General features: G+C 35.1%; 1 protein-coding gene across 1 annotated transcript in view; it reads right to left on the bottom strand.

Annotated features, from left to right (window-relative positions):
• Positions 1 to 22,093, bottom strand: part of LOC150108729 (vitamin D3 receptor-like) — a 33,746-nt gene extending 11,653 nt beyond the window's left edge. Inside the window, exon 1 of the mRNA XM_090390514.1 lies at positions 22,016 to 22,093. Coding sequence (XP_090246640.1) covers positions 22,016 to 22,093 — 78 coding nt within the window. The remainder of the gene's footprint in view (positions 1 to 22,015) is intronic.
• Positions 22,094 to 23,670: the final 1,577 nt, after the last annotated feature.

Genomic DNA, 23,670 nt, shown 5'->3' with positions numbered 1-23,670 from the left:
GTCACTGATAGAGGTTAAAACCTAAGTCACGCCGAATCCCCTTCTGTTCACTACTAGTGGAAAAACCGCTACTCAACTATGCTTGCAGAAACGACATTTTTTGTTTGCAATTTGACTCGTTATTAATTATTAATAAAGAATTAACTGAAGTAGAATATTACATGGATAACATTAGGGTTGTTTATCTGAGTGACCGTTTTAAAAACAGTCTGGGGGACTTTTATACAGATTAAGAATACTTTAATAGTTTGCAAGCGAAACTGGACTCCAGGCGCTCACTACAATCGGTGAATTAGAGATTTCGTTGCTGATAAGCCTTCAGAGTTTTGCAGTACATCATTCAATTTCTCCAAGATCGCTATATTCGATCTCGTTTAAAACGCTAATTTTTGGACTGATATTTTCAAGTGAGGTTGGATTTACCAGTTGCAGACAGGATGCACGGTTATTTTCCAGTTTCAAAATTCCGTAAACTTAAAAATCATGAAAGGTCATGACGAGAATCAATTCAGTCTGTCTGATAAATACATGTTTTGATCCATTCCCTTAACAGTTGAGTAGTTCAAGAGCTAAATAAAAACTGTCCAATATTAAACAGTGGTAAATTAGCATCACAGTTTCATTTGGGATTTAAAAAAGAAAAAAAAACCTCTCAGCTGATGCGGATGTTTTATTATTGTTGTTGTTACACTGCAAATGTTGCTTCTTTGTTGTTCTTTTTTCGTGAGTTCAAAAATTAATTTACGCCAGATAAAAAAGCAACAATCGGTTTCTTTTTTTTTTCAAATTTCCATTCCTCATAATACTTTTCACATCTCATATTCATTCTTTTAAATTAATACTTAATTGTTTCATTTATGTAAAATACTGAAGGTCTAAACTGCTACTGTCTTAAATAAAAAAAAAACATCTTAAGCATTTCAATATCGGTTTTAATGTCCTAGTGTTGAAATTCTTCAGGAGATGTTTCGATAGTTATATATATATATATATATATATATATATATATATATATATATATATATATATATATATATATATATATATATATATATTGCATAAAACAATCATTTTTTTATGTGCGATAAATTTCCGGCTATTTTTGTGTTACCAGCAAGTTACTCTACTAGCTGAGTCGAATTCAAAAATCATCTAACTGTTTATTATGGTTTTTATCTTCATATTAGAAACAGGACTTATTAAAGACTGTTTGTTATTTGGCCAACAGATGGAGCTGGCGATTTTTAGGAATAATCCAGTGGAGTTAAAAGGTTGGACGGAATTTTCTCGGTGCTCTCAGCCTTTATTGGGGATTGGAACACCAGAGAATCTCGTGAAAAGACGCATCACGGGTCACAGATACATAAAGTTATTACAGTAAAAAGTTTTTTTTTTTTACCTCAGTGGTAAAAAAATAAAAAAAAACGCATTAGAAATAGGGACTAAATTCAAACCTATTTCTTACCCAGGCCAATGCATAATTCAAAATACTGTTAGAAGTTCTAAAAGTGATACATAAGCGTAAGTGATGATGATTATATTTGCATGCTATCTTTCCCTACATGGAATATGGAACTTTCTTGTTATGGACAGAATCAGTTTTTGTAAAACAAACAAATAAATAGAAAGCTTACAATAAGAACACAACCGCGTGAAGAACAGCTTGTCTGATTCAGTTACAGAAACATATAATTCAAGACAGGAGAAGGAATAACAGATTGAGAAGTGTTTCTTATGAATACACAGAATATTCACGGATGCTTAGTGCTAAGAGTCCATCCATAAGGAAGGGAAGATTTGATGGATGGAAAGGCTTGACTTCCCTCAAAACGCGGTCCACTAATTTGGGCCAGAAATCGCCCGGGGTTGCAAAGTTACAACTCCCGTATACCAACAGCGATCAGAGGCGCGCAGCTAATGCTGTTAAGGGTTAAGTGCCGACGTCTTGGGTTGTCTTCGTGCTCCTCTCTTCGCTTTTGGAACCGGACCGAGAAAGAGCGAAGGTCAATGACGGGTTGTCTAATTATAAGAGACCTTGTCAGAGGTGTCCTGTGCTCGTCGAGGCCTGTTATTAGAGTGTGGGTCTAATTTTGGGTGCTGTATAGATAATGGCGGAGGTTTAATTATATTCTCCTGGAGACATACCTGTTATTTAGGACATCCAAGTGGATGGGTTGTTATTCATTCTGCCTCGTTTTACCCCCTACCGGGTTGTAAATTATGTCTTGTTCTCCAACAGGTCGGGAACCTAATCGACCGCTTGAAGCCGACTTTGTGTATTGGTTTCTAACCTGTAGTGGCTTGTTTCAAGCGAGGTCACCGATGACTCGACATCTGAAGCACAATAAATGTTAAGCGTCTCAGGAAAAAGCATTAATCTTGATTTACTCTCAAAATGCATAATTTTCCCATTAGCAAACGCCACTTAGTTCCTTGTAACGCTTTACCAAGGGTGCTGCTTACCCACGAGTGGTTTGTTGTTAATCCTCGGCACATACGCGATAATCACTGTCAAAAAGGCAGGGCAAACTCTGGAAATCTGTAAAGGTAAGTCCCCTTTTTGGACGACGAAGATGACAGTTTAACAGTTAATAATGGGGAATTCATTTAAGTAGATCATCAGAAAGAGGAGAATGATATCGGCAATCATGATTAACAGTAATCCAACACTATTAGCTCCTCGAAGAGTGTTGGATTATTCTTAACTATCGGAAACATGAATTACACCAATGCCAGAATGTGTAATAGGCTTCCGAATATCCTTCATAAAAATGTAACCATTTCACACTACATGCAGTATATCCTCTCTGAGTATCGTACAAGAGTCCTTATTTTGATTACTAAGGAAATAAGACACCCTTTCAATCTTATGTTATTTAACGTGTGAAGTGTGTCAACTGACAACCGGAAAATGAGCGACCGCCTACAAATTTGCAGTGGCTAGTCGTCATCTCAGATACGAGGCTCAACGTAATTGCAACCACACTTTATTTGCCCAGATATGGCTTCTTACATACTTGTTTCCTAAACCAAGAAAGTTTATGACAGATGGAAATTTTCTTGTGCGTACTCAGATGCGAATTGGTCGTTAAACTAAAACATGAAGTGAAAGCTAAGATTTAAAAAGATGTTCAAGGAAATGGAAAGAAATGAATAATTTTTCATCTGTCTGCCTTCCTACCTTAAGAACTCTGCTCTGGTTGGACAGAATTAGCGAAATTTGATACTTTCGAGCTTTTCTTTTAAAGACGTCAAGTTTTCTCAAATCGGTTTTAAATCGAATCATTTTTAATGACAATCGTATTAGAAATTGCAATAAATACACTCAATACAATCTTTAAAATAAAAACAGAACTGGAGAGACTCGCTATGAAAGCATTACGAAATGCATTAATTGGAACTCACACTCTGTTCATTTCTTTTACTTTCGTCTCCATAACGACTCAAAATAACTTAAATCCAAATTATTCAAAGTCCTCTTAAGGACAGTAACAAATAACAGAGAAAATTTATTTATTTTTAATATGAATCCCTCCCATACATTGTTTTAAACTAATAGTATATTCACCGTTAATATTGTGAGTTAACCAAGGGTTACATGAACTCTGGTAATATTGCTCTAAAAGAAAAATATATCGGTTGCTTTCAAGCCATTTAGGACATCAATTAATAAGCAGGGTGGTGGTCTCACACAGGGGAAGAAATTCATCTGTGACCTAAATACGTTCCAAATATCCATGCTACAGTACAGTCATAACGCATAGCCTATAGGTAGGAGAGCAGAGATCTACTCGGCCATTCAAGTTAACCATGGCGGACATGACACCGAAAACGCCAAGTCCTTTTTACGATATTATTATGAAATATAATTTGCAATAATTATCATTAAGAGTTAATGCAAACTATGCACTACTTTTTATTTCAAAATATTGAATGCATCCATAAGCAAATTACCGTCTTATCATCAAGAAAAGGTCAGAATTACATGTCAAATCAAACCTGACTTAAAATCGAGGCCTGCTTTCGATTCGATGGTTCACACTTTATGTTAGGAAAATATGGATTAATATAAATAAACGTTACTTATTATACGGCCGTTGTTTGCTTTTAAACATACATTTTGTGTAATACTTTTTTAATAAGGAAATAAATCAATGCGATGACCTGGTTGACATAGTGCATACTGTCTCTGCATATCTGTCAACGTCCATAGATGGAAGATGATTTTTATTGTTTCATTGTTCGCAGTGGCACCTTTTAAATTGCTTCAGGCGTTCTCAAAATTATAATAATTCATAATTTTTTGAAAAGTTTGAAAAGATGAGTTCTGAGGAACTCGGAGTTAAACAGACTGGATATGAAAATTAAGCGAAACAAATAGTACAAGGTATGTTATGGGTTCGTATTCTATCTCTGGAAAAAGTGAGAAATGAGATGGAATTTCATTCACTTAGAGTTATTCATATATCCGATTAGAAAAACGAATAAGTTCTCCCTATTCTGGTAGAATTATTAAAGCAAAGGAAGAGGAAATGTGCCAACACTATTGACGTTATTAATGTGCATTTATAGCACAGATCTCATACTGACATCAACTACACGAATCGTCTTAACGACTTTAGAACTAAGACAAGGGTCGTCAATACCTGCGGTTTGCGAAGCGTAGGAGTCATGCACGAGGTTTGTTCTGCACGGTTAATAACTGGGTCGCGTGTGAAATTAGGAGCATTTCTTCAGGAATGTTTCTTCTTAGGCCTTTCGCTTATCAATCACGAGATCAGTGTTTCCCCTTTTGTTAGTCGTCCCCCTAATCTATTAACACAGTTTCCCAGTAGAGAAAGTAGTGCCCTTGGCAAGCAAACCCACATCTAGAGCACTTACAATTATCACGTGTTGCAGGCTTGACCTGCGGGTTCCGACGTTACTGGTCACTTGCTATCTGGGTTTCTTTCGCTCTGTTTTATTCTCAACACTTTCGCTGTCCAAGAGCAGCCGGGCAAGAACTTTCCGTTGTGTCGCTTCTTTATTTACTTCCGTTCGTCAGAGAAAGCACAAAGAGCAGGTGTGCGAAAGAGAGGAAGTGTAACAGATAGCACTGCTGCCCCAGTTCTGTGCGGAGCATGAGTTGTGGAAGTGGGGGATCTTTGCCTTACAGTTACATGATCCATTCTCGATCTAACTAAAGAAAACTTGCATTGGCTAATTCACGACTTTTAGTTTCAGTATATGCAGTTCATCCTCAGTTATGTTTAGTAAAATGTTTATTCCCATTTCAGTTTCGATAAAATGAGGGACGCGAGAGAGAGAGAAATGTCTTCAAGGTCAACCATATGAAAAATCTGAGAAATTTTTCAAATGCAAAAAAAATTTCCTAATTCCTATTTTACAGCTTCAAGTTTAAAATAGGTTTAAAAGTTAAAAATTTTTAACCACAAAGCTTAGAAGGAGAAATCAAACGCTTTTCAGACATTAAACACCAGAGGCCTGTGGTGTGAATTGCCATGTAAAGCAAAAGAAAGAAAATTATGAAAGATCTTCAGAAAGTAACAGAATATAATGAGAAATTAAAATAGCAGACGCTTACAACCAGTAAGCACCGAATAATTAATTTATTAAGAATATTTTTAGTTTCGTCTTAATTACATAGGACTTTTTCAGGTGTGAAAAAATTATGACGAGGAAAATTAAAAACCACAGTAAAAGATGAGCATGATGACAACCACAAACACTGTAATATGTGGGATTCTAGCAATTCAAATTATTTGTGAGCAGAACTAGAAAACATTCAGGCAAATTAATTTTAGGGTTTGTATTCGGGTGTATAGAGTTCAATAACATCTCCGTACACTTCCATTTTTTTTTCTGTTTTGTCATAATCTCAGTGAAAGATCTCGGAATCATTCCGCAGAACTCTCTCTCTCTCTCTCTCTCTCTCTCTCGTCAATATGGGATTAGTTGAACATAACCGATTACTCTGTATAACGTACTCTGTATATTCGTAGTATTGCTGTTGCCATGCTAATCATTTTGTGTTTGTAAGTTTGCTTCTTAATAGTTTTTTTTTCCACACCTGAAGAAATCTTATGTAAATAAGAAGAAACTAGTAGTATTCTTAATAAGAAATAATAGTATTATTGATTATTTTGCAGTTGTACTGTAAAAAAAAAGTGTTGGACAGCTGCTGCTCTCGTTTTAACAGGCCAGACGGAAATCGGAGGAATGACAGATGCCAGTTAAATAAATGGCGTAATATCCATGAAAGTACCAGTGGAAAAGACAAGTAGCTGAATATGAATCTATGAAATAGTTGTTGAAGTAAGCCACTGAGGGAGGAATGGTCTATTTGCGGAATCGCTTTCTTATGGACAGCATCAAGAATTTTGAGGGAGGATTTAGGTCCTGTCCAAACCTGTGAGCAGTATTCTAATCAGGCAGATTTGGGATTTGTACAGAGTTCGCAGCTGGATGGGTGAAAAGTAACGTCTTCAGCTGAAAAGAATGTTTAGTGTTTTTATTTGGAGGCTATTGATGTGATGTGTTTATTCCAGGAGAGAGAGAGAGGAGGTAAATGCCAGTGCAGGAAGAGAGATCTGATTGTGTTGTCATATGATTTGTGTATTACTGAGGGTAAGGATAGTGAGATGAGATCCCTTTTGCGAGAAAAAAGTCAAGACTCCGTTTTGGTGGCATTAAAGAAAATCGGGTTTAGGTGTTGAAGGATCGTGTTTAATTTTGTTTCAAAATCTTGTTTAAAGCACTGATTGCAGGCAATCTTAAAGATAGGAATATTTGAGCATTGCATGGTTTATTGAACGACATGTGCTATCATTAGCAAACTGTACATAGGATTATTGAAGATTGATATTAGGTTTATATATAGGGGGAGGGAGGATAGAGAGCAGGGCCTTGAGGCACTCCTGCACTGGTGGAGAAGCTCGAGAAGAAGAAGGCATCTACCATGACAATGAACGACCAGAAAGAAAGCTGGTTAGCCAATTACAGAAGATCGAAGTTAGACCGAAGGATTGCAATTTACTGAGTAAGCCTCGATGTCAGACACAAATCAAATGCTCAGAAAATGTCAAAGGTGAGTTCACAATTTCTCCAAAGCTTTCCATAGCACGCATCCAGTGTTGTAGACCAAGAGGTCAGCTGTAGATTCAGAATGGTAGAGTCCATGCTGGTAGTCTTTGTTTAAATTGCTTAAGTCGACTGCTGATGCTTTTCTCCATTATTTTGGAATGAGAGTTATCAGTCGGGAGTTTAAGGGTAAATTAACACTAACTTGCGATATACCAAAGCTAAAAATGGCGCATTTTCCCGTGTATGTATGTGTGTGTGTGTGTGCGTGATGATAGATGTCAGTAAAATATTCCAGCATTTCTCAAGAATGACATCGTACTATTTAGAACATCAACAACAATAATCACAAACCCTACGATTCAAAACCACGAAAAGCATCTGTAATTTGCATATTTCTTCCGTGGTTACGTTTCAGACAATACAGTTCGTTATGTAGGAGTGCTCTTTTTAACTTATACTACATTTTACTTTCTGATACTTACAATTTTAGATTGTGTAGCTTGGAAGAGGTCTCACTTTGCAAAGCGCTGCAAGTAATGAGAGCATTTTTACATCAAAGGAATCACATTTCAGTTGATATGTATTGCGAATAATTACTCGTAAATAAAAGGACACTCCATGTCTTGATCCCTAAATTGGCCCTGAAAGATATTATTTTAACCTTGCAGTCCTCTCGACAGGTCGATATGAGTCACAAATTCTTAACGCGGCTATCGAACGATCGTGTTGAGACTTGAGACGGCATTTTACTGACTGTTAGCATTCTACAGATGGCTTTGGTAAGAGCTGGTATTGGAGAGGCCCTCTGCATCGGGGGAGTTATGTAGGAGTTATGTCACCCACATTGCGATAATTCTGCAATGCTAAAATTCACTTTTTACTCCTCGCCCTAAACGATGAGTGCAGACTCGCATTTCATAATGGGTGCTAAAGAATTCTACCTGACATATACCTCTTAAACAGTGATTTGATACTCTCAGCCACTTTTTTTTCTAATTCTAAAAACTGTTTCCTCCAGTACTTTACTAAATAGCATAACTAATCTTGAATAGGTGCAAGCATGTAGCGCAGAACAAGTTAATCTTATTTCTGCAGGAAAGGTTCGAACACCTAATATTTCATTTTTTAAATGAAATATTAAAAACAAATATTTCATTTTTATCATAACTTCAGTTCTGCATTTTTATTTAACAGAACGACGTCGACATTCCACTCAATATTTCTACTTTTATTTCAATTTTTTTTTCTCTCTTGGAGACGATTAAAATTCAAGTCAAGTTTTCTTTCAGTTGCTTTAAGGAATAGTTGTAACTCATGAGGAACTTGTGGTTTGGCAATCTTTCCCTGTAGGTTGTCAACAAGTGATAAAATGTTTGCTTAGGGCTATAATTGCAACCACGACCACCATCATCGAATCATATGGAACTAAAATTTCGATGAACACACAATATAGCGATGTAACAGGGCAATCGGTACTTGTAATTTATGAGCATGATGCAATAAAGTGGATATCCAGAGATCTATTGGAAATCGGTACTTACATCTGTATTTATAATAGGGTTATCAAATACAAGACTATTTATTCTTTCTCATCATTGTAATAGCAGGATGTTTACACTAAGATTTCATATTCTCAATGCACCGCTAGGATTATCTTGTTTATGACGATCGGCTGTCCTGTTCTGTAAACAAATATCCACGCATTCTTAATATCCAGCTGCTCGAATAGACGGATATTAACACATACGGGACTTGGGGTATCTTAACTCTAAATAAAAAAAAAAAAGTTACAAGCCTGCAAAACATGCACAAGTAAGTCTTGTGTTTTTATTTCTTTCGCGATGTGGATTAGGTTAGTGGGAATTATGACAGAAGTAATTAAGGCTGTGAGGCCAGTGTATTCTGTCTGTTAATTGCATGTATTCTCCGGCTGGTTTGGTGTTTTCCGGGATGAAAAAATCCGAGTTTTCAGGAGGAAAAACATTGGTTTCCGTAAGAAGCAGGCTAACTCACTTTCAAATGAAAGTCGCTATAAAGTTCCCTGGTGTTGTTAGAGGAGATTTGAGCCCACGTATTTCCAAGAGAGGTGAAGACGTTACTTCTCTTCGTAACTATGCAATGCAAGTGCGAGGACGCTATAAGGGGTGTCAGCCTTCGTGATGAGAGCAGAAAAGATTTATATTGCTTAATGTCCAGGAGGAGAAAGTAAATTTATTTTATCATTAACACAGCCCAACCATTTCCTTAGTACAGATTACGAGGGGGGCGGAGGGGATCCAAGAAAATATTTAATGGCAGGAACCGCCTTAAAATCATATATAAAATACATGTGGATAAAAAAAAATATTAAAATATAATAAACAGAATTTGATGTGAATCAAAAAAAATAGAAGAAAAAAAATAACGACAAATAATCATAATTATGAGGCCAGTATACTATCTTTTTTTTTTTTTAACTCTACCTGTCAAATGTTGAAAACCTGCGGAATATATTGATACTGCGGGGAGAAGAATTTTATTCCTGTATACTCTGATAGGCGAAAAATTTTCCTGTCACTTCTGCATGTGTAAGATAAATTTTTCAAGATTTCAAAATTTCAAGTAGCTTTTATATTTGAATTTGATTAGGATTCAAATCTTAGACAGGATTCGAATGTAGGTTTTTCTAGATGAAGGACGCAAGTCATTGATAACTCCGAGTTGCCATTCATCCCTCATATTGATAAAGCTTGATATTTTTTATGTTTTTTTTTTTTTTTTTTACAAATCATGGCTAGCTTATCTAAGATTTTAATTGTTGTTATATGTTTAAGAATCGACTTTTTTTTCATGTTACATCACGTTTCGCCTATCAAGTAAAGTTGTAAGAGTGGAGAGATAACGAACATTTCGTAAGACAAATTCATTGCTTCATTGTATACTCCATGTGAACTAAAGGATCAACACGAGGCTCAAGTCCACATAGAATCAAAGTTTATGTTTATGATCCGAAGAAATAATCAAAGGAAGAAAAAAAAAAAACTTTCGAAAATATAAGATGAATAGATAATATTATAATAAGATAATAAGTTACAAAGGAAGGCACAAGCCTATATTTTTTTAATTCACTGTTTCTTTAGTTCGATGGTATCTTAATTACATTCAGCGTTATAAGTATAAATGGTATTAAATGAAAAAACTGCGAAAAAAAATATAAATTTGATAAAAATAGGAAAAATAACTCTAGCCCACCCACAGTACAAAATGTACTATAGGTTTGCTAATAACCTTTCGTGGGTGGGAGCAACATAAAAATACCGAGAAGTGATAGGAATGCATATAATGTAAAAAACTTGCTGGTTAAAAAAAAAAAAAAAAGGTAGAAGTGGATCTACTGTCGACAGAAGAATCGACTTTAATATGATATGAGAAGAATGTCCTTTGTAATAAGCGCTTTGCCGACAGGTGAAGAACAGAAACTATCAGAGCGAAAAAAAGAAAAAAAAAACTATCCAAGAAGAAGTGATAGGTGTGCACATTGAACCAAAGTCGATCAGAGAATGGACATTTAAACAATACAGTAAAAATCTCAGTTTCGAAAAACAAAACAGATTCAATGAAATATGCGAAATTATTGATTTTTTTATATTTACTTCTTTAGGTATTCATTGTGTTTGACCAGACCTAAACTTAAGCATAAAAGATAAAATGAATTTTTGAGAAACACCGCACCCTTTGACGAAATAAATAACGTTCTAAATGACGTGATGTGCAAAACATACTTGTGCATTCGCGAGTATAAAGTTTTATAGAGAGGTAAAATATCATAACCAAAATTTAGAGGTTCTAGCACAGTGAACGGTTGAGCAGCAAACAGAATTGCATCAATCCTGTTTAAATATTTTTTCTAGGTGAACTCGTACATTTTTTCACTTATCTTGGGATTTATTTCATTTGAGTTTGTGATTTATCCAAATGTTAGATTATTTATCTAACATTTGTTCACAGGCTTATAATAAAATGCGCGTGTAGTAATAATAACAAAAAAAAAGGAATATAAATATTGCTGATGACACCCACATGTCTGTAGATTGCACTGCAGCCCCTTTCACTGCTCCAAAGTTGTTCGGGATTCCACTCACGTTTTGCGTCTTATCTTCCGAGAGTTTGCATCTTCCCAGAAGGCCGCGTTTGCCGGTGTTGTCACATGACCGTCATTTAAACACGTGCTCTTCACTAGAGGGACCTTTGGCATACCAATAGGACCATCGTGAGCTTCGACTAACCCGGTTAGATGACTAGTCAGCGGCGGCGTCCTTTCGCTGTAGCAATCAGGACAAGCTTTTCCGGCTGGCAGAGGTCGAAGGTCATTAGCACAATGACTGTCTCCTGATAAGTTTTTTGGATTTCGGCTCACCTTTTATTTTCTCTCTGCTTCGTGTGTTAATTTTTGTCATTATGTACCAGACAGTATCTAACGAGAGCCATAACCCACCATTCTTTTCCCTCAGGGATGCAGTGGTAGTTTATTAGAGTCCGTGGGATGCACTATCTGTAATATTCTAAGAAAAAGAAAATATCATAAATTAAAAAAAAAAAAAAAAAAAGAAAAAGTCTATGTGAAAAATGTATCCATGTGTGTGTGTGTGTGTATATATATATATATAATGAGAGAGGGGATTTAATACAAATTCCGACTGCAGTGTTCTTTGTGATGTCGATGGCAGACGCAATTTATATCAGGGATGCAGGTTCAGTAGTCCTCTCTAGACGAATTTACATAGCAATGATTTTGTAGTCCATTTAATTTGCTTTTTTTCACTTGGCTGATTTGAATACACTAAATCGCCCTCCCAGCCAGAAAGCTGCGGATTCGAATCCCACCTTAGGTATTGATGTTTATGATTACTTTCAGGAAACAAAATGCATTTCGTCGACTAGTGGAAGATCCCTCTTATCTGAGATCTGAAGTGCCTTAAAGTTCCGTATATGGTTTCTAGATCAGGGTTTACGAAATATGCAACCCTTACTGCAACTACGGAACTAACACCTGTGTATTATAGCTTTACAATTACCTTGGGGGGGGGGGGTGATGTGTACAAATGCATGTTCACATGAACTTGAGAAAGCATGTCAGGAATTTCATTATGATGATGAGGTTTACAACTGCTCATGGATTAGATCTGCGTTAAAAATCAAATTCTATTAATTGGATCTCTTCTTACTAACGAATCTAGTGTTTGTTGAAAAATGACTGCACCAAATAAAGATAGAGCCGTGATATTTTTTATTATGATCTATTTGCACATGGAGAACTTGTTTTTCTAAACAAAGTGGGCAAAGTCCCTTGTTTTTTTGGTTTTTTTTAGACAGAATGAAAAGTATATTCACTTTTCAACCTACAGGCTGCGGATTTGAATCTCACTGTAATATTTATGAAATTCTTTAGATATCGGCTTACTTTCAGTTCCTGGTACAAGACCACCACTCTGCTAACTGGAGGCTTCAAGTGGCTTGAATAGTACAATGTTTGATCTCCAGGGCGGATAGTCTGGGTTATCTATTCAACCATATTGTTCGAAAGTTTGGTTTTTAGTATTTGTAAAATTTTCATGAAAAAAAGAAAGTACGACAGATGTACAGGACAGCATGAAAAAAAAAAAAAGAATCTTTTATTTTTATTTTTTTTATCCAACTCGACTATATTTTAGTTATAGCCGATAAAAATAAAGCAAATGAAGATATTGTTGAAAATCCCAGTATACTATGCACTCTGAATTTTGAAGCCAGTTAATACTTCTAAAGTTCTGTAGAACTTTTGAAAATGCACTTTTACCTTAAACATATTATATTTCAATAATTCAGTTTAATGCATTTTTTTATGTCCGGAAAGCACCCTTATATGATAATGAATCTTTTTTTTCTCTCTTATACTTGCGACTTTGTACAGCATTACATGTTATCTAAGAGCCGACAACTCAAAAAAAAATAAAAAATAAAAAATAAATAAATGAGACCGCTTTCGTTCTCGTACAATGAAGCTGTCAGAGCTATCCTTATTTAACTAAATACGATTAATTAATTTCAAAATACAGTGAGCAAATAAGTTATACTCTTTGGTATGTAAAATGTTCAGAGAAATACTTTTCAATTTCAACATGGAAGCTAAAAATTCTTTAACATGAACAATCGAAATTATTTGACTCTTAATTTCACACCATTAATTTTACTTTAATGCTTCCTCTAATGTAGAAACCAAATAGTTTACCATTTGAATATATTCGATTTTTTAAAAAAAGAAGTAAACAGATATTTACAAATAAATATCTTTTAGTTGAATACCATAAAATCGCTTTTCTTCAAGACCGTGAAGCAAACGTTTTCTAAAAGTTCATTTAAATTCCTACAGATCCTATGGAAATCATCTACAGGTCATGAAGTGATTATATCCTCTAGCTTCTTAAAGCCAGTGGAAACCACTGATATGTCTCTAGAAGCAAATGCAGGAAGAATAGATTGTTGCTCTTTCCCCCCCCCCCTAGTGAGAGTAATAATAACATGGAAAAGCAGCACAAGAAGTACGAGATTTGAATATCAAACCGCAGTAACATTCAACTGGAGCATCTTCCATTCTTTACTATATAATAGATGTATTCGTAATGGCATCTCAGAGCTGCTAGTCACGATATTTCGTGGATTGTAAAAACATTCTGAACTCATTTTACTGATAAGTGAAAGAAATTACTCTGAGGGTTTAGTCGGCAGACTTCAGTCATTTTTATCGTTATTATTTGATTAACGAATCAGGATGATTCTTCACTAATCTGTTCCTCCGCTCTGAAAACTTTTCGATCGACCTGCATCGTGACCCGAACTCTATAATGCGGCAGGTGTGGAGCTCTGTTGAGCCACACCTCCAGTTGCTCTGCAGGTTGACCTAGAAACGATAACTAAGGAATGTGCATCCGATTGGTCGATCTGTGTTATCTCCGAATTGTTCAGCTGTACACCTAGTGACCTGTCTCCTCGCTTCATGTGCAATGGAGTTTCCTTAAATAAGCTATTTTGTATTCCTTTTTAATTTTGGATATAAACGAAACCAATGGAAAATATGATATGCTTTTTCATTTTTATTTATTACTATTCAAGAAATTAATAAGTATAAGGGTGAATTTTAAGACATGTTTTATTGTTTCGATACAGTTATATAAAGAGATACTGAATGGTCGCTGATATTTCAATATCATTCATTTCGTCAAATGAATTCTCGAAATTGACTTCAGTGAGCAGAAATGCAAACCTTAACTGATAATATTCGCCATATACTTTCCATATGGTTAATTAAGATCGAACTGATTATATAATGTGCAACAGTCAACAGGCCTTTCCTAATGTCATACATCTGCCATCTGTCATATAGCTTTTAAAAAAATACAAATTAATAATGAATAAATAGAAATAGTACGAACTTTATTACTTTTTTACCATCGTGTAAAATTTGTTTAATGTCTTTGGACAAAACCGAACAAAAATGTTGATGTCGTGTCAATATTTTATTAGACATCTACACTTCTTCCTCTTCAAGTGTCATCCCCTAGAAGGAGGTTGCCGACCACATCACGGAACATTTTCTTTCTTTTGCTGCTCTGGAACATTTTCTTTCTTTTGCTGCTCTTTAACATTTATAGTAATTCAAGCTAGTCCAGTCCTTAATGTCTTCAAACCACATTCTCCTGGATCTACCTCTCCCTCTTTTTTCCATCCAGTTTCCCTTCTAATATTAATTTTTCAATGCCTTCTTGTTTAGTAAGATGCCAAAAATATTTAAGTTTTCGTTCTTTAATTATTTTCATTTTTAAGTTTTCGTTCTTTAATTATTTTCATTTTTAATTTTTACTTTCTTTAAAACATCTTCGTTTTTCAATTTCTCTGTCCATGGTATTTTTAACATTCTTCTGATGGTCCACATTTCAGAACCTTCTAATTTTTTCTCTGCTTCTACACATCTAAACTAATAATAATAATAAACATTCCTGAGAGCGATTATTATACGTTTATGTATTTCTTCTATGGAAATTGTTTCGAATATAAATAAGTTTTCCTAAAGCTCTTTCTCTGGTTGTGTATATAATATCATATGGATATTATATGCCCAACGAACTATAAACTAAGCTACCAATTCAATGCTATTGAAGGCGAGGATTTTATTTCAAGAGATGTGGCTCATAAAAGAGCCTCCGCAGCTCATTCACTAACTTAGTTTCAACGATGCCTTTTTCGTGAAAGGCATGAATTCGAGCTTCGTCTAGCAAACAAAGAAACTTTATCAAGGCTTTTAATTTAAAGATGAGTTGGATGGTTTTATAAGAATGCTTTTTTTTTTCAACCTCAAAACAGGCAAACCGGCCATAAGAACACACGCATTTAGCAGACATAAAGTGGCCTCATAGCCTAAGATTGATTCAGCTGTAAACCCAAAACATTAGTATCAAAGAAGACAAGTTACTTGGTTGTTTGACAGGCCATTTGAGTCTAAAGAAAATGAGGAAAATCAACTGAATCTTCAGAGCGTGCATTTTGAATATGCGCTTATGAGAGTATTACATGAATTAGGCATTTGCTCTGCAGGCTTCACTTTTAATAATTTTCATCGGATTATTAAACCTGGTTTAGTTAGCCCTGAAAGCCTACAGGGTCTGGCTGTCCGAGTGGATAGTGTCTCTGCTTCGGATCCCGCTGTGCCAGGGTTGTTTGTGAATGTCTTTAAGTAGTAAACAACTTTCGTTGCTCTGTATGAGACTACCATCCTGCTTAGTGCAGGCTTGAAAATAAAAAAGTATCATGTTTGGTCTCTAAAGGGCTTCCGGTTACCTAACTCTTAGCCCGCTCACGGTAATAATACTAATGTGATATATGTTAACATTCGTTGTTAGCATTCATATTAAAAAGGGAGTGACAGTGATAAAAGTAACTTTATTTACGCTCTGTGTATTCCATTTGGTTGTCACTTCATTTATTTATAAACAGCAGTAATGTATGAAAATTAAATATATTAAAAATAAATTTTCTAACAAGAAACTTTTCAAGAGAGTCCACATATTTTAACAATAGTAACAGTCGTGTACATGTATATTTGCTTCTTGTAAATGAAGAGTAAGTAGAGAATGACGTCTTATACAAAAAAACTTTACGCCTTAAAAATACCAGTCTAAAAAGACTAAAACTAAACTTGCCGAAATTAACTTGTCATCTCGTTTGTCTAATTTGAATTAAAGTTCATAAATTGAGTGAAAATAATTTAAGTAACTTAGCTATAATTATTTTTTATTTACTGTTTATTTATTTATAGATTGGTTCTCAACTTTGTCATATTGTGTACTGTAAAGGAATTGGAAACCCGCATTCGAGAATCCCAGCATAATTTAAATGTCGAGAACATGCTTATAGGCAGTCCTACCTCTCGAGGACAAAATTTATCGATTACATTCTGATATTATGAATTATTTTTTGTCAGGTAGTATATGAAGCCCTGTTACGATGTCATCAAAGCATCTCTAAAATGATTTCAGATTTAGTTATTTTAATTCTAACTATATAAAACATTCTGATAGTTTCTGACAATAAAAAAAAAACTATCAGTAAGGCATTTATTCAATTTTAAGATCTTTCTTATGCAAAATATTCCGGAACTAAATTACCATTCTAAAGTGGCAGTTTTAAGATACAATGTCGAAGGTGTCAGGAAATATTCACGAAAACATTACCATGACAATAACCTGCTAGTTCGTAGTGACAATAAACATAATTAATTGGATGTTCTCCTAGAAGAGTCAAGGATCTGTGAAGAGTGTATATGTGTGTGTGTATATAAAAGACAATCGGAACAAAGAGGTTAAGACAACACTTCCTCTTTCCTCCTATGTACTTAGCCAGTTTGAAACACTTACTCCTGTTTGTTCCTTCTAATCTCTCCAAGAATCGGCCCTGTCACCTTCGGAACACGTTCTCCACTGTTTTGTGACGGATGACCCCCTACAGCGATACCTTGAGATCAGTTTCGGTTAAAATGTTGGCAGCTCACTTGACATTTGATCTTAGCACGCCATCAAGTTATTCGCTTCTAGTGAAGGATCGAATTGTTCTTGACAAAATACATGCGCTTTTTGAGAGTCTTCAGTAAATGGCAAACCCGTGTTGGTATATCAGCGATGATAGTATCCTCTTGGATATCTGAATCCAAAATATTTAAAAATGATAGCGAATGTCTAAATGCTACTTCGGATAGAATAGAAACATCTTAACTTAGAAGGAATGATTTCATGTGCTGAAGACGAACCGCGTGTTCAAGTCCTATCGACGTTAGTTTTTTTTTTTATTTTTTTTATTTTCTATCCAATGATTATTCCAACTTTCAGAATTTTCCCTGGGACTTTCGAGAGAAGACAGTTATAGAGCAAATTTATAGAGATATAAGGAATGCATCATGGTCTGGCTCTTTCTTTACATCACTTGAAACAACAGACAGAAATTTTTACTAGAACATGTCACTGATTAAGCAGGAATTACTTTTTACTGCATACTCAAGCATTTCTACGAGTTGGAATGCGCATGTTTTCTTATCAACTACTGAATTCAGCGTAAAATTCAGCGTACTCCGTAAAACACAAACAAAGAAAAAAGACATAAACTATCTCACTACCCATTATAGTATCAATGTTTTCAACGCCCCTTCACAGAATAAGAATCACCTCATGGACTTTGAGAACTGGAACAGATTTACTGCAACAATAGCTTATCTGCTCTCCAACCAACAGTTCAAATCCTGCTGGGCATAGATGTATGCGATTGTCTATTAGTTGGGGATGAGTTTCATCGCCTTACTTATATGAAGTGAAGCGTTCCAGACTATGTTAAAAATGAATAAACAGTATAAAATTAAAAAAATAATAAAAAATAGCAAAAATTTATTGCCAGCTCACTGTACTAATATACCATAGGTTTATAACATTTCGTAGATCGGAGTCACATAAAATTATATATATATATATATATATATATATATATATATTCCGACTTCAGTAGCAGCAGGGGAGAGCATATGGAAACACAATGCTCTGCAGGTTTATCCTATTTTAAATTAAGTTTAAAAAAAGTTAAAAAATCCTATAATTATCTCGTATAATAAAGCACTACGCATTGAAATTCTATTGTCATATTTGCCCTCCAATGCACTTTAATATTTTCCGTGAGGAATTCAACTTTTTTCAGAATTTTTATTTTTTTTTCTGTTTTTTTTGAAGTCCGTTTCAATCGCCAGTTATAAGTGCCGCTAACAGAACGACGTGTGGTTTCTCTGGGCAGCGAAATTCGTACAAAGGTCTGAAGTCGGAGGCATAATGAAGAGTCCCAATTATCTGACCGCTGGAGGCTAAAGAAGGTCACTGTTCACTGCTACGGGGGCGGGATGATACGGCCGGCTGACGACGAAACGAGGACAGGAGGGAAGGTACGTAGCAGAAGCTAGTCGACAATACAGCCTGAAGGGGTAGCACCCATGCTCGTGGTAATCGCTCCATTGTCCCCTCGATTCTTTGTTCTGCATTCGGTGTGCACTTCACGAAACACATGACGAAATGACAGCCTCTCGCTCTCACGACAAAGAAAGTGAAAATGCTGTTGGAAATGCGCTCACGTAGGTTTCTGGAGCAATCCTAAGTTGGAACATTTACTTAGGGCAGATTATCACCACCTTTAGTCATAGCCGTTTGCTCTTTTTTAAAAAAATTAATCAAACATGCAAATCTAGGGCTTGTGCAGGTAAGCAATACACACCATTGCCGAATTTGCAAACTGTATGCATTATTTAGTATTAAACAACGCTGCTGTTCGTTGAGAATAGCAAGTTTTAAAAAGTCTAGATATTTGTTTTCTCTTCGTGAGTAATGCTGTTGTATATCGCAAGCGTGGCTTGCGCCTTTCAGTGTTAGTTTTTAGCACTGTTCGATTTTCGAATCGGATATTTTACGATCGGATGTTGTGCGGGAAAGGTACGGTAATACCTTTACCGTACAACTATACATCGGTCCTACATAGCACGCAGTGAAATTCACGTTTGAAAAGATATTAAATATTTTACTGTATTCTTAAGCCTCTGAGACATTTTCTTATCTCATCCTCCGATCTCTTAACAATATGTGTGAAAAACACAATAATCGTTATAATAAAGAATTCTGTTTAGAACTAGCTTAATAAAATATGGAAAAGCTAGCCTAACGGTGAAAAGAAATGAGATTTCGTCTTTGATGATAAATTTTATTTATTTATTATTTTTGGAGAGGGAAAGAAATCTTAACAGTACTAAGACTTAACAACAAAGTTCGGCCACGAATGTTACCAGTAAGAGAATAATCCAAACCACAAAATATTTCTTATCACATTTCGTAAAGAATTCTGCTATTGACAGGTGTTGTTTGATATGCAGTTCGTATGTCTTCATAGCTGCATTCATAAAACATCATTAATGTTGAGTTTATCACTTAAATGACCAATCAAAAACATTCCGCTGTTGGATTTAAAATTTTATGTTAAAAATTTTTCAAATTATGTCAGTCCATCAATGGACACAGTATGCATTTTTAATTCACATTCAGTATGCGATGTCAATCTTGATCGAATTATAAGCAACTAAAAAGAGTTAGGATTAACAATGCTAAACTTAATTTTTAATACTAGTTTATCAAAACTGCGATGAGAAAAGTCATTTTCGTCGAAGACTTATATTAACGAATGACGATCAGAATTCTTACGTTTAATCTACTGCTCCCTTCGTTTTCTGTTTCTATAGTAGAATTTGTTTGAAATCAAATTATACTATGAAGTAAATCGAACTGCATATCCTTAATTAGTAATACGCCTGAATGTGAGCTGGAAGCGATGAATTATTATATTTGGAAAAACCTTTGAAAAACTGTGTTTAAAACCTTACATTGCTTGTTTAATATATGTGGATATTTGAGCTTTTTTCATTAAACATTATATAATTCACGTGAATCTTTATGTGAAGTATCAATTACAGGGGAATACTTTAAATGCAATCACTGTTATTGAACATAACATTAGTTTAGCCACCTGTAAAGGAAAAAAGGGATGTGCCAGCTGACGATGAAACCGTACTTTTGGAAAAACATCTCAGGCATTGAAAACAAAAATGTGTCATTTGGCTTGTGAATGCATAACTAATGGGAAGTCCTGAAAAGGTCAACACAGTCTGCAGAAGGCAAGGGACGACACCAGTATCTACTGTATTTCAATTAAAGATACCGGATATGCCAATTTTGGTTCTGTCGGCTGAATGAAAGTGGGCTGTTTTAAGACACTCCTGACCTGTTACTACCCATCTGGCAGACAGTGTAAAACAGGAAGGTTCTATAACACAGCACCTTCATACTAGCATAATTACAACACGCGGCAACTCGACACCCACCGACCTTGTGCGTAGATAAACAGGGTAAGAGTCATAAGGAACATATGATACCCCTCCCGTCGTCAGGTACGGGCGGATCCCTTGTTACTTAGTCATTCCGATGCATTCCTTAACGGTATCATCTACTTCGTCGCCACGCGTCGTTCGCACTCCACTCTTTCCCCTTTCTTTCCCTCTCTCAATGCAGGCGTTTCCCGTCATTCTCCCGAGATACAAAGAGGCTGGAAGGCTATGCAGGTTAAACGGAGCAGAAAGTCCTTCTGCTGTGTTAAAACCTTACTCTCTCTCTCTCTCTCTCTCTCTCTCCAGTTTCAGTATATTTCATTTCATCACTTTTGCTCTATTCATGGCACTGAACTAATATAAGTTCACACTACTACGATACATTCTATTCCGTTGTTTAATACATAATAAAATGAAAGAATCTTTCCCTATTATTTTACAATTTAATTCAAGGCAATATCTTGCACTGAAATATTAACATCAAAAATATTTTGTCATATTAAAATATTAATATGACAAAACATCTTCTGATTCTAAAATGACGTTTTGAAGACGGCATAGAAACCCACAAACTTTTATTATAAATCTCCACTCTCTTGAAAAAAAATATTTCTCTTATCCAATTTTCGCAGCTACCTTTGGATACCAATATAACAGAAGAGATATTTAACTAATTCACAGGGGGAAAGAGGGGGGGAGAAGATTGTATTACTCTTCAAAACCCATTAAAGTTTCTTCTTTTGTTCAATTTATTTTTCAATGAAAAGTTTCCTTGCCAATCCGATTTACATTTAATAAATATTTTAGCATCGAACCCAGAATAATCGAAATTAGTTTTAGTGATGAATTTTTCATCTAAGATGACTAATGACTTCAGATTCGAACGTTACTTGAAACGGGACCATTCTGAATCATCACAAGTAGATACTGTACTCGTGAGTCCATCCGTCGGCTTTTTATGTGTCCCTTAAACATCTACTACTTCTCTATGTTTTTTTTTTCATGTAAATTGGTTAATATCAAAACATTTAAGATTCATAATAACTTAGCTGTCACCATACAAATAAAAATATTTGTAAGCTGTTTACAACTAAAGATATTCCATTATTATTATTTTTATTCGTATCTGTCTAATGCTAATCAGGAATTCTAGAGAAGTAGTCCGGATATATTTTATACAGCAACAAATCTGTAGATTCTAAACTACGTCTAAACTAATAATTATAAATATTAACTTTCGCCATGATGTCTAGTTAATGTCAAATATCATTAAAATTTCATTAAAATCATCATTCAAACTAAAGAACGTTACATTTAATTCGTAATATAAAATATAAGGCAAACACTAATACTGCATGAGTAACAAGTTTAAGTGGGACGAAAAGAAATTGATAGACATAAACTAAATCCACAAAGATTAGAAATCTAATAACACTTAAGAAAGTAGATAAAAAGAAAATTACTCACTTTACATCCTTCGCACGTAAAGGCACCGAAATGATAACCAGCAGCTGGTTCCCCACATACCTTACATAACTGGTTCATCTGGAATTAGAGATGGCCTATTAATGAGCTATTACTTGGTTCATGCAGGCATCGTTATGCACACACACAACTGATAAAAATTAATGCTATTCGAGACATGCAAACCTCATAATTTAGATTAATTTCCTTAACGGTCAAATCAGAATAATTAAAGAAACTAGTTTTGGAACAACATAACTGAAGAAGAATAAAATTATATAAATCATTTTTTAATTTTATTAATTCAATAATTTCAACTTGTATCTACGGGATATTATCAATCAATTCATTGGAAATGAGCTGTGACATTAAAGTAGTAATATAATTTATTATTTGATAATAATAATGTTTTACGAAAGCAACAGTAACTATGAATATAAACATAATATAAATGAATAATAATTTATTACAAACTTATTAATAAACAGAGAATAATGGCAGTTATCCAAAAAAAAAAAAAAAAAAAAAATGAACATCACCAAACATTTAAAGAAAATTATGAATGCAATTAACTGGTTTTGTAAGGTTCTACCTTGAAAGGAAAGAATTGTGGAAAACTAGAGGAACTAGTTCGGAAAGAAGGATGAGTTAGTTGATCTTCTGCGATCGACAGATGACTTTGGATCTTCTACAGTATCCAAAGGCCAGAGTTTACCCTCATAGTATATCAATATCCCTCATAATGATAGTTCAACGTCAGATAAAATTGTAATAGCTCTATCTAAATGTTTGGAGCAAATTCACATAGTTGGCAAAATGCATATATGACATAATTACATTCACACATCAGATACTCCAAAGTAAAATTGATATTGCTTTCAGCATAGCTTGCAAACGATTATGCATATACCAGACCTGATATCATTTCTCTTTCTTTCTTTCTTTAGTGTAAATATCACTTTGCAAGAATGAATTTGTGATAGGGTTTTAACGAAGCATTATAAAGCTGGGACCAGCAGATAATCTGCATTGATTCCTGATCTCTATATCTATCTTACACGTATCTTTTCCATTTCAACAGCTATGCTATGCGGATGCCCGTCTGGTTGTAGCCACGATTTTCAAAATAGAAGCTGACTGGTTTCTCAAAACGCGAGATATCCAAGGTGTTTAATCAGTGGAAAAATAATTCACTTTGCTTGTCTAAGAGGCGTAACTGTGGTCTTAAGACAGTCTGTCAGGAACGAGATCGCCGTCGTCTGAGAAGACTTGTACGGACAAACAGAACTTGCTGTGTGCAGCAATTGACCGAAGCATTTAATGAAGGCTGTTCCAGACCCATACTCACTGAACTATGCGCAGGGCACTGAAGTGGATTCGTAGTGGCGTCGCATGCCTATAAGGAAACCACTGATTTCTGCGAAGAACCAGAAAGTTCGTCTACAGTGATGTCAGGAACACCGTGACTAGACATTGGAAAACCGGAGAATCACGGTACACCTTGTGTACCAACAGTAGGCAGAGAGTTTGGCGTAGCCCAATGAGCCCAGCATGTTTTGTAAACATGCTGGGCTCATTGGGCTCAAGGTTCTAGTGGTGGTGTCATGGTGTGGGGTAAGTTCTCTTGGTATGGAACGGGTCCTCTGATATTGCTGGAA

This window comes from Typopeltis vanoorti, chromosome 3, assembly GCF_054136105.1.
Source record: "Typopeltis vanoorti isolate ZY-2024b chromosome 3, IOZ_Tvanoo_1.0, whole genome shotgun sequence".
Lineage (NCBI taxonomy): Eukaryota > Metazoa > Arthropoda > Arachnida > Uropygi > Thelyphonidae > Typopeltis > Typopeltis vanoorti.
This window is presented reverse-complemented; position numbering and strand designations above follow the sequence as displayed.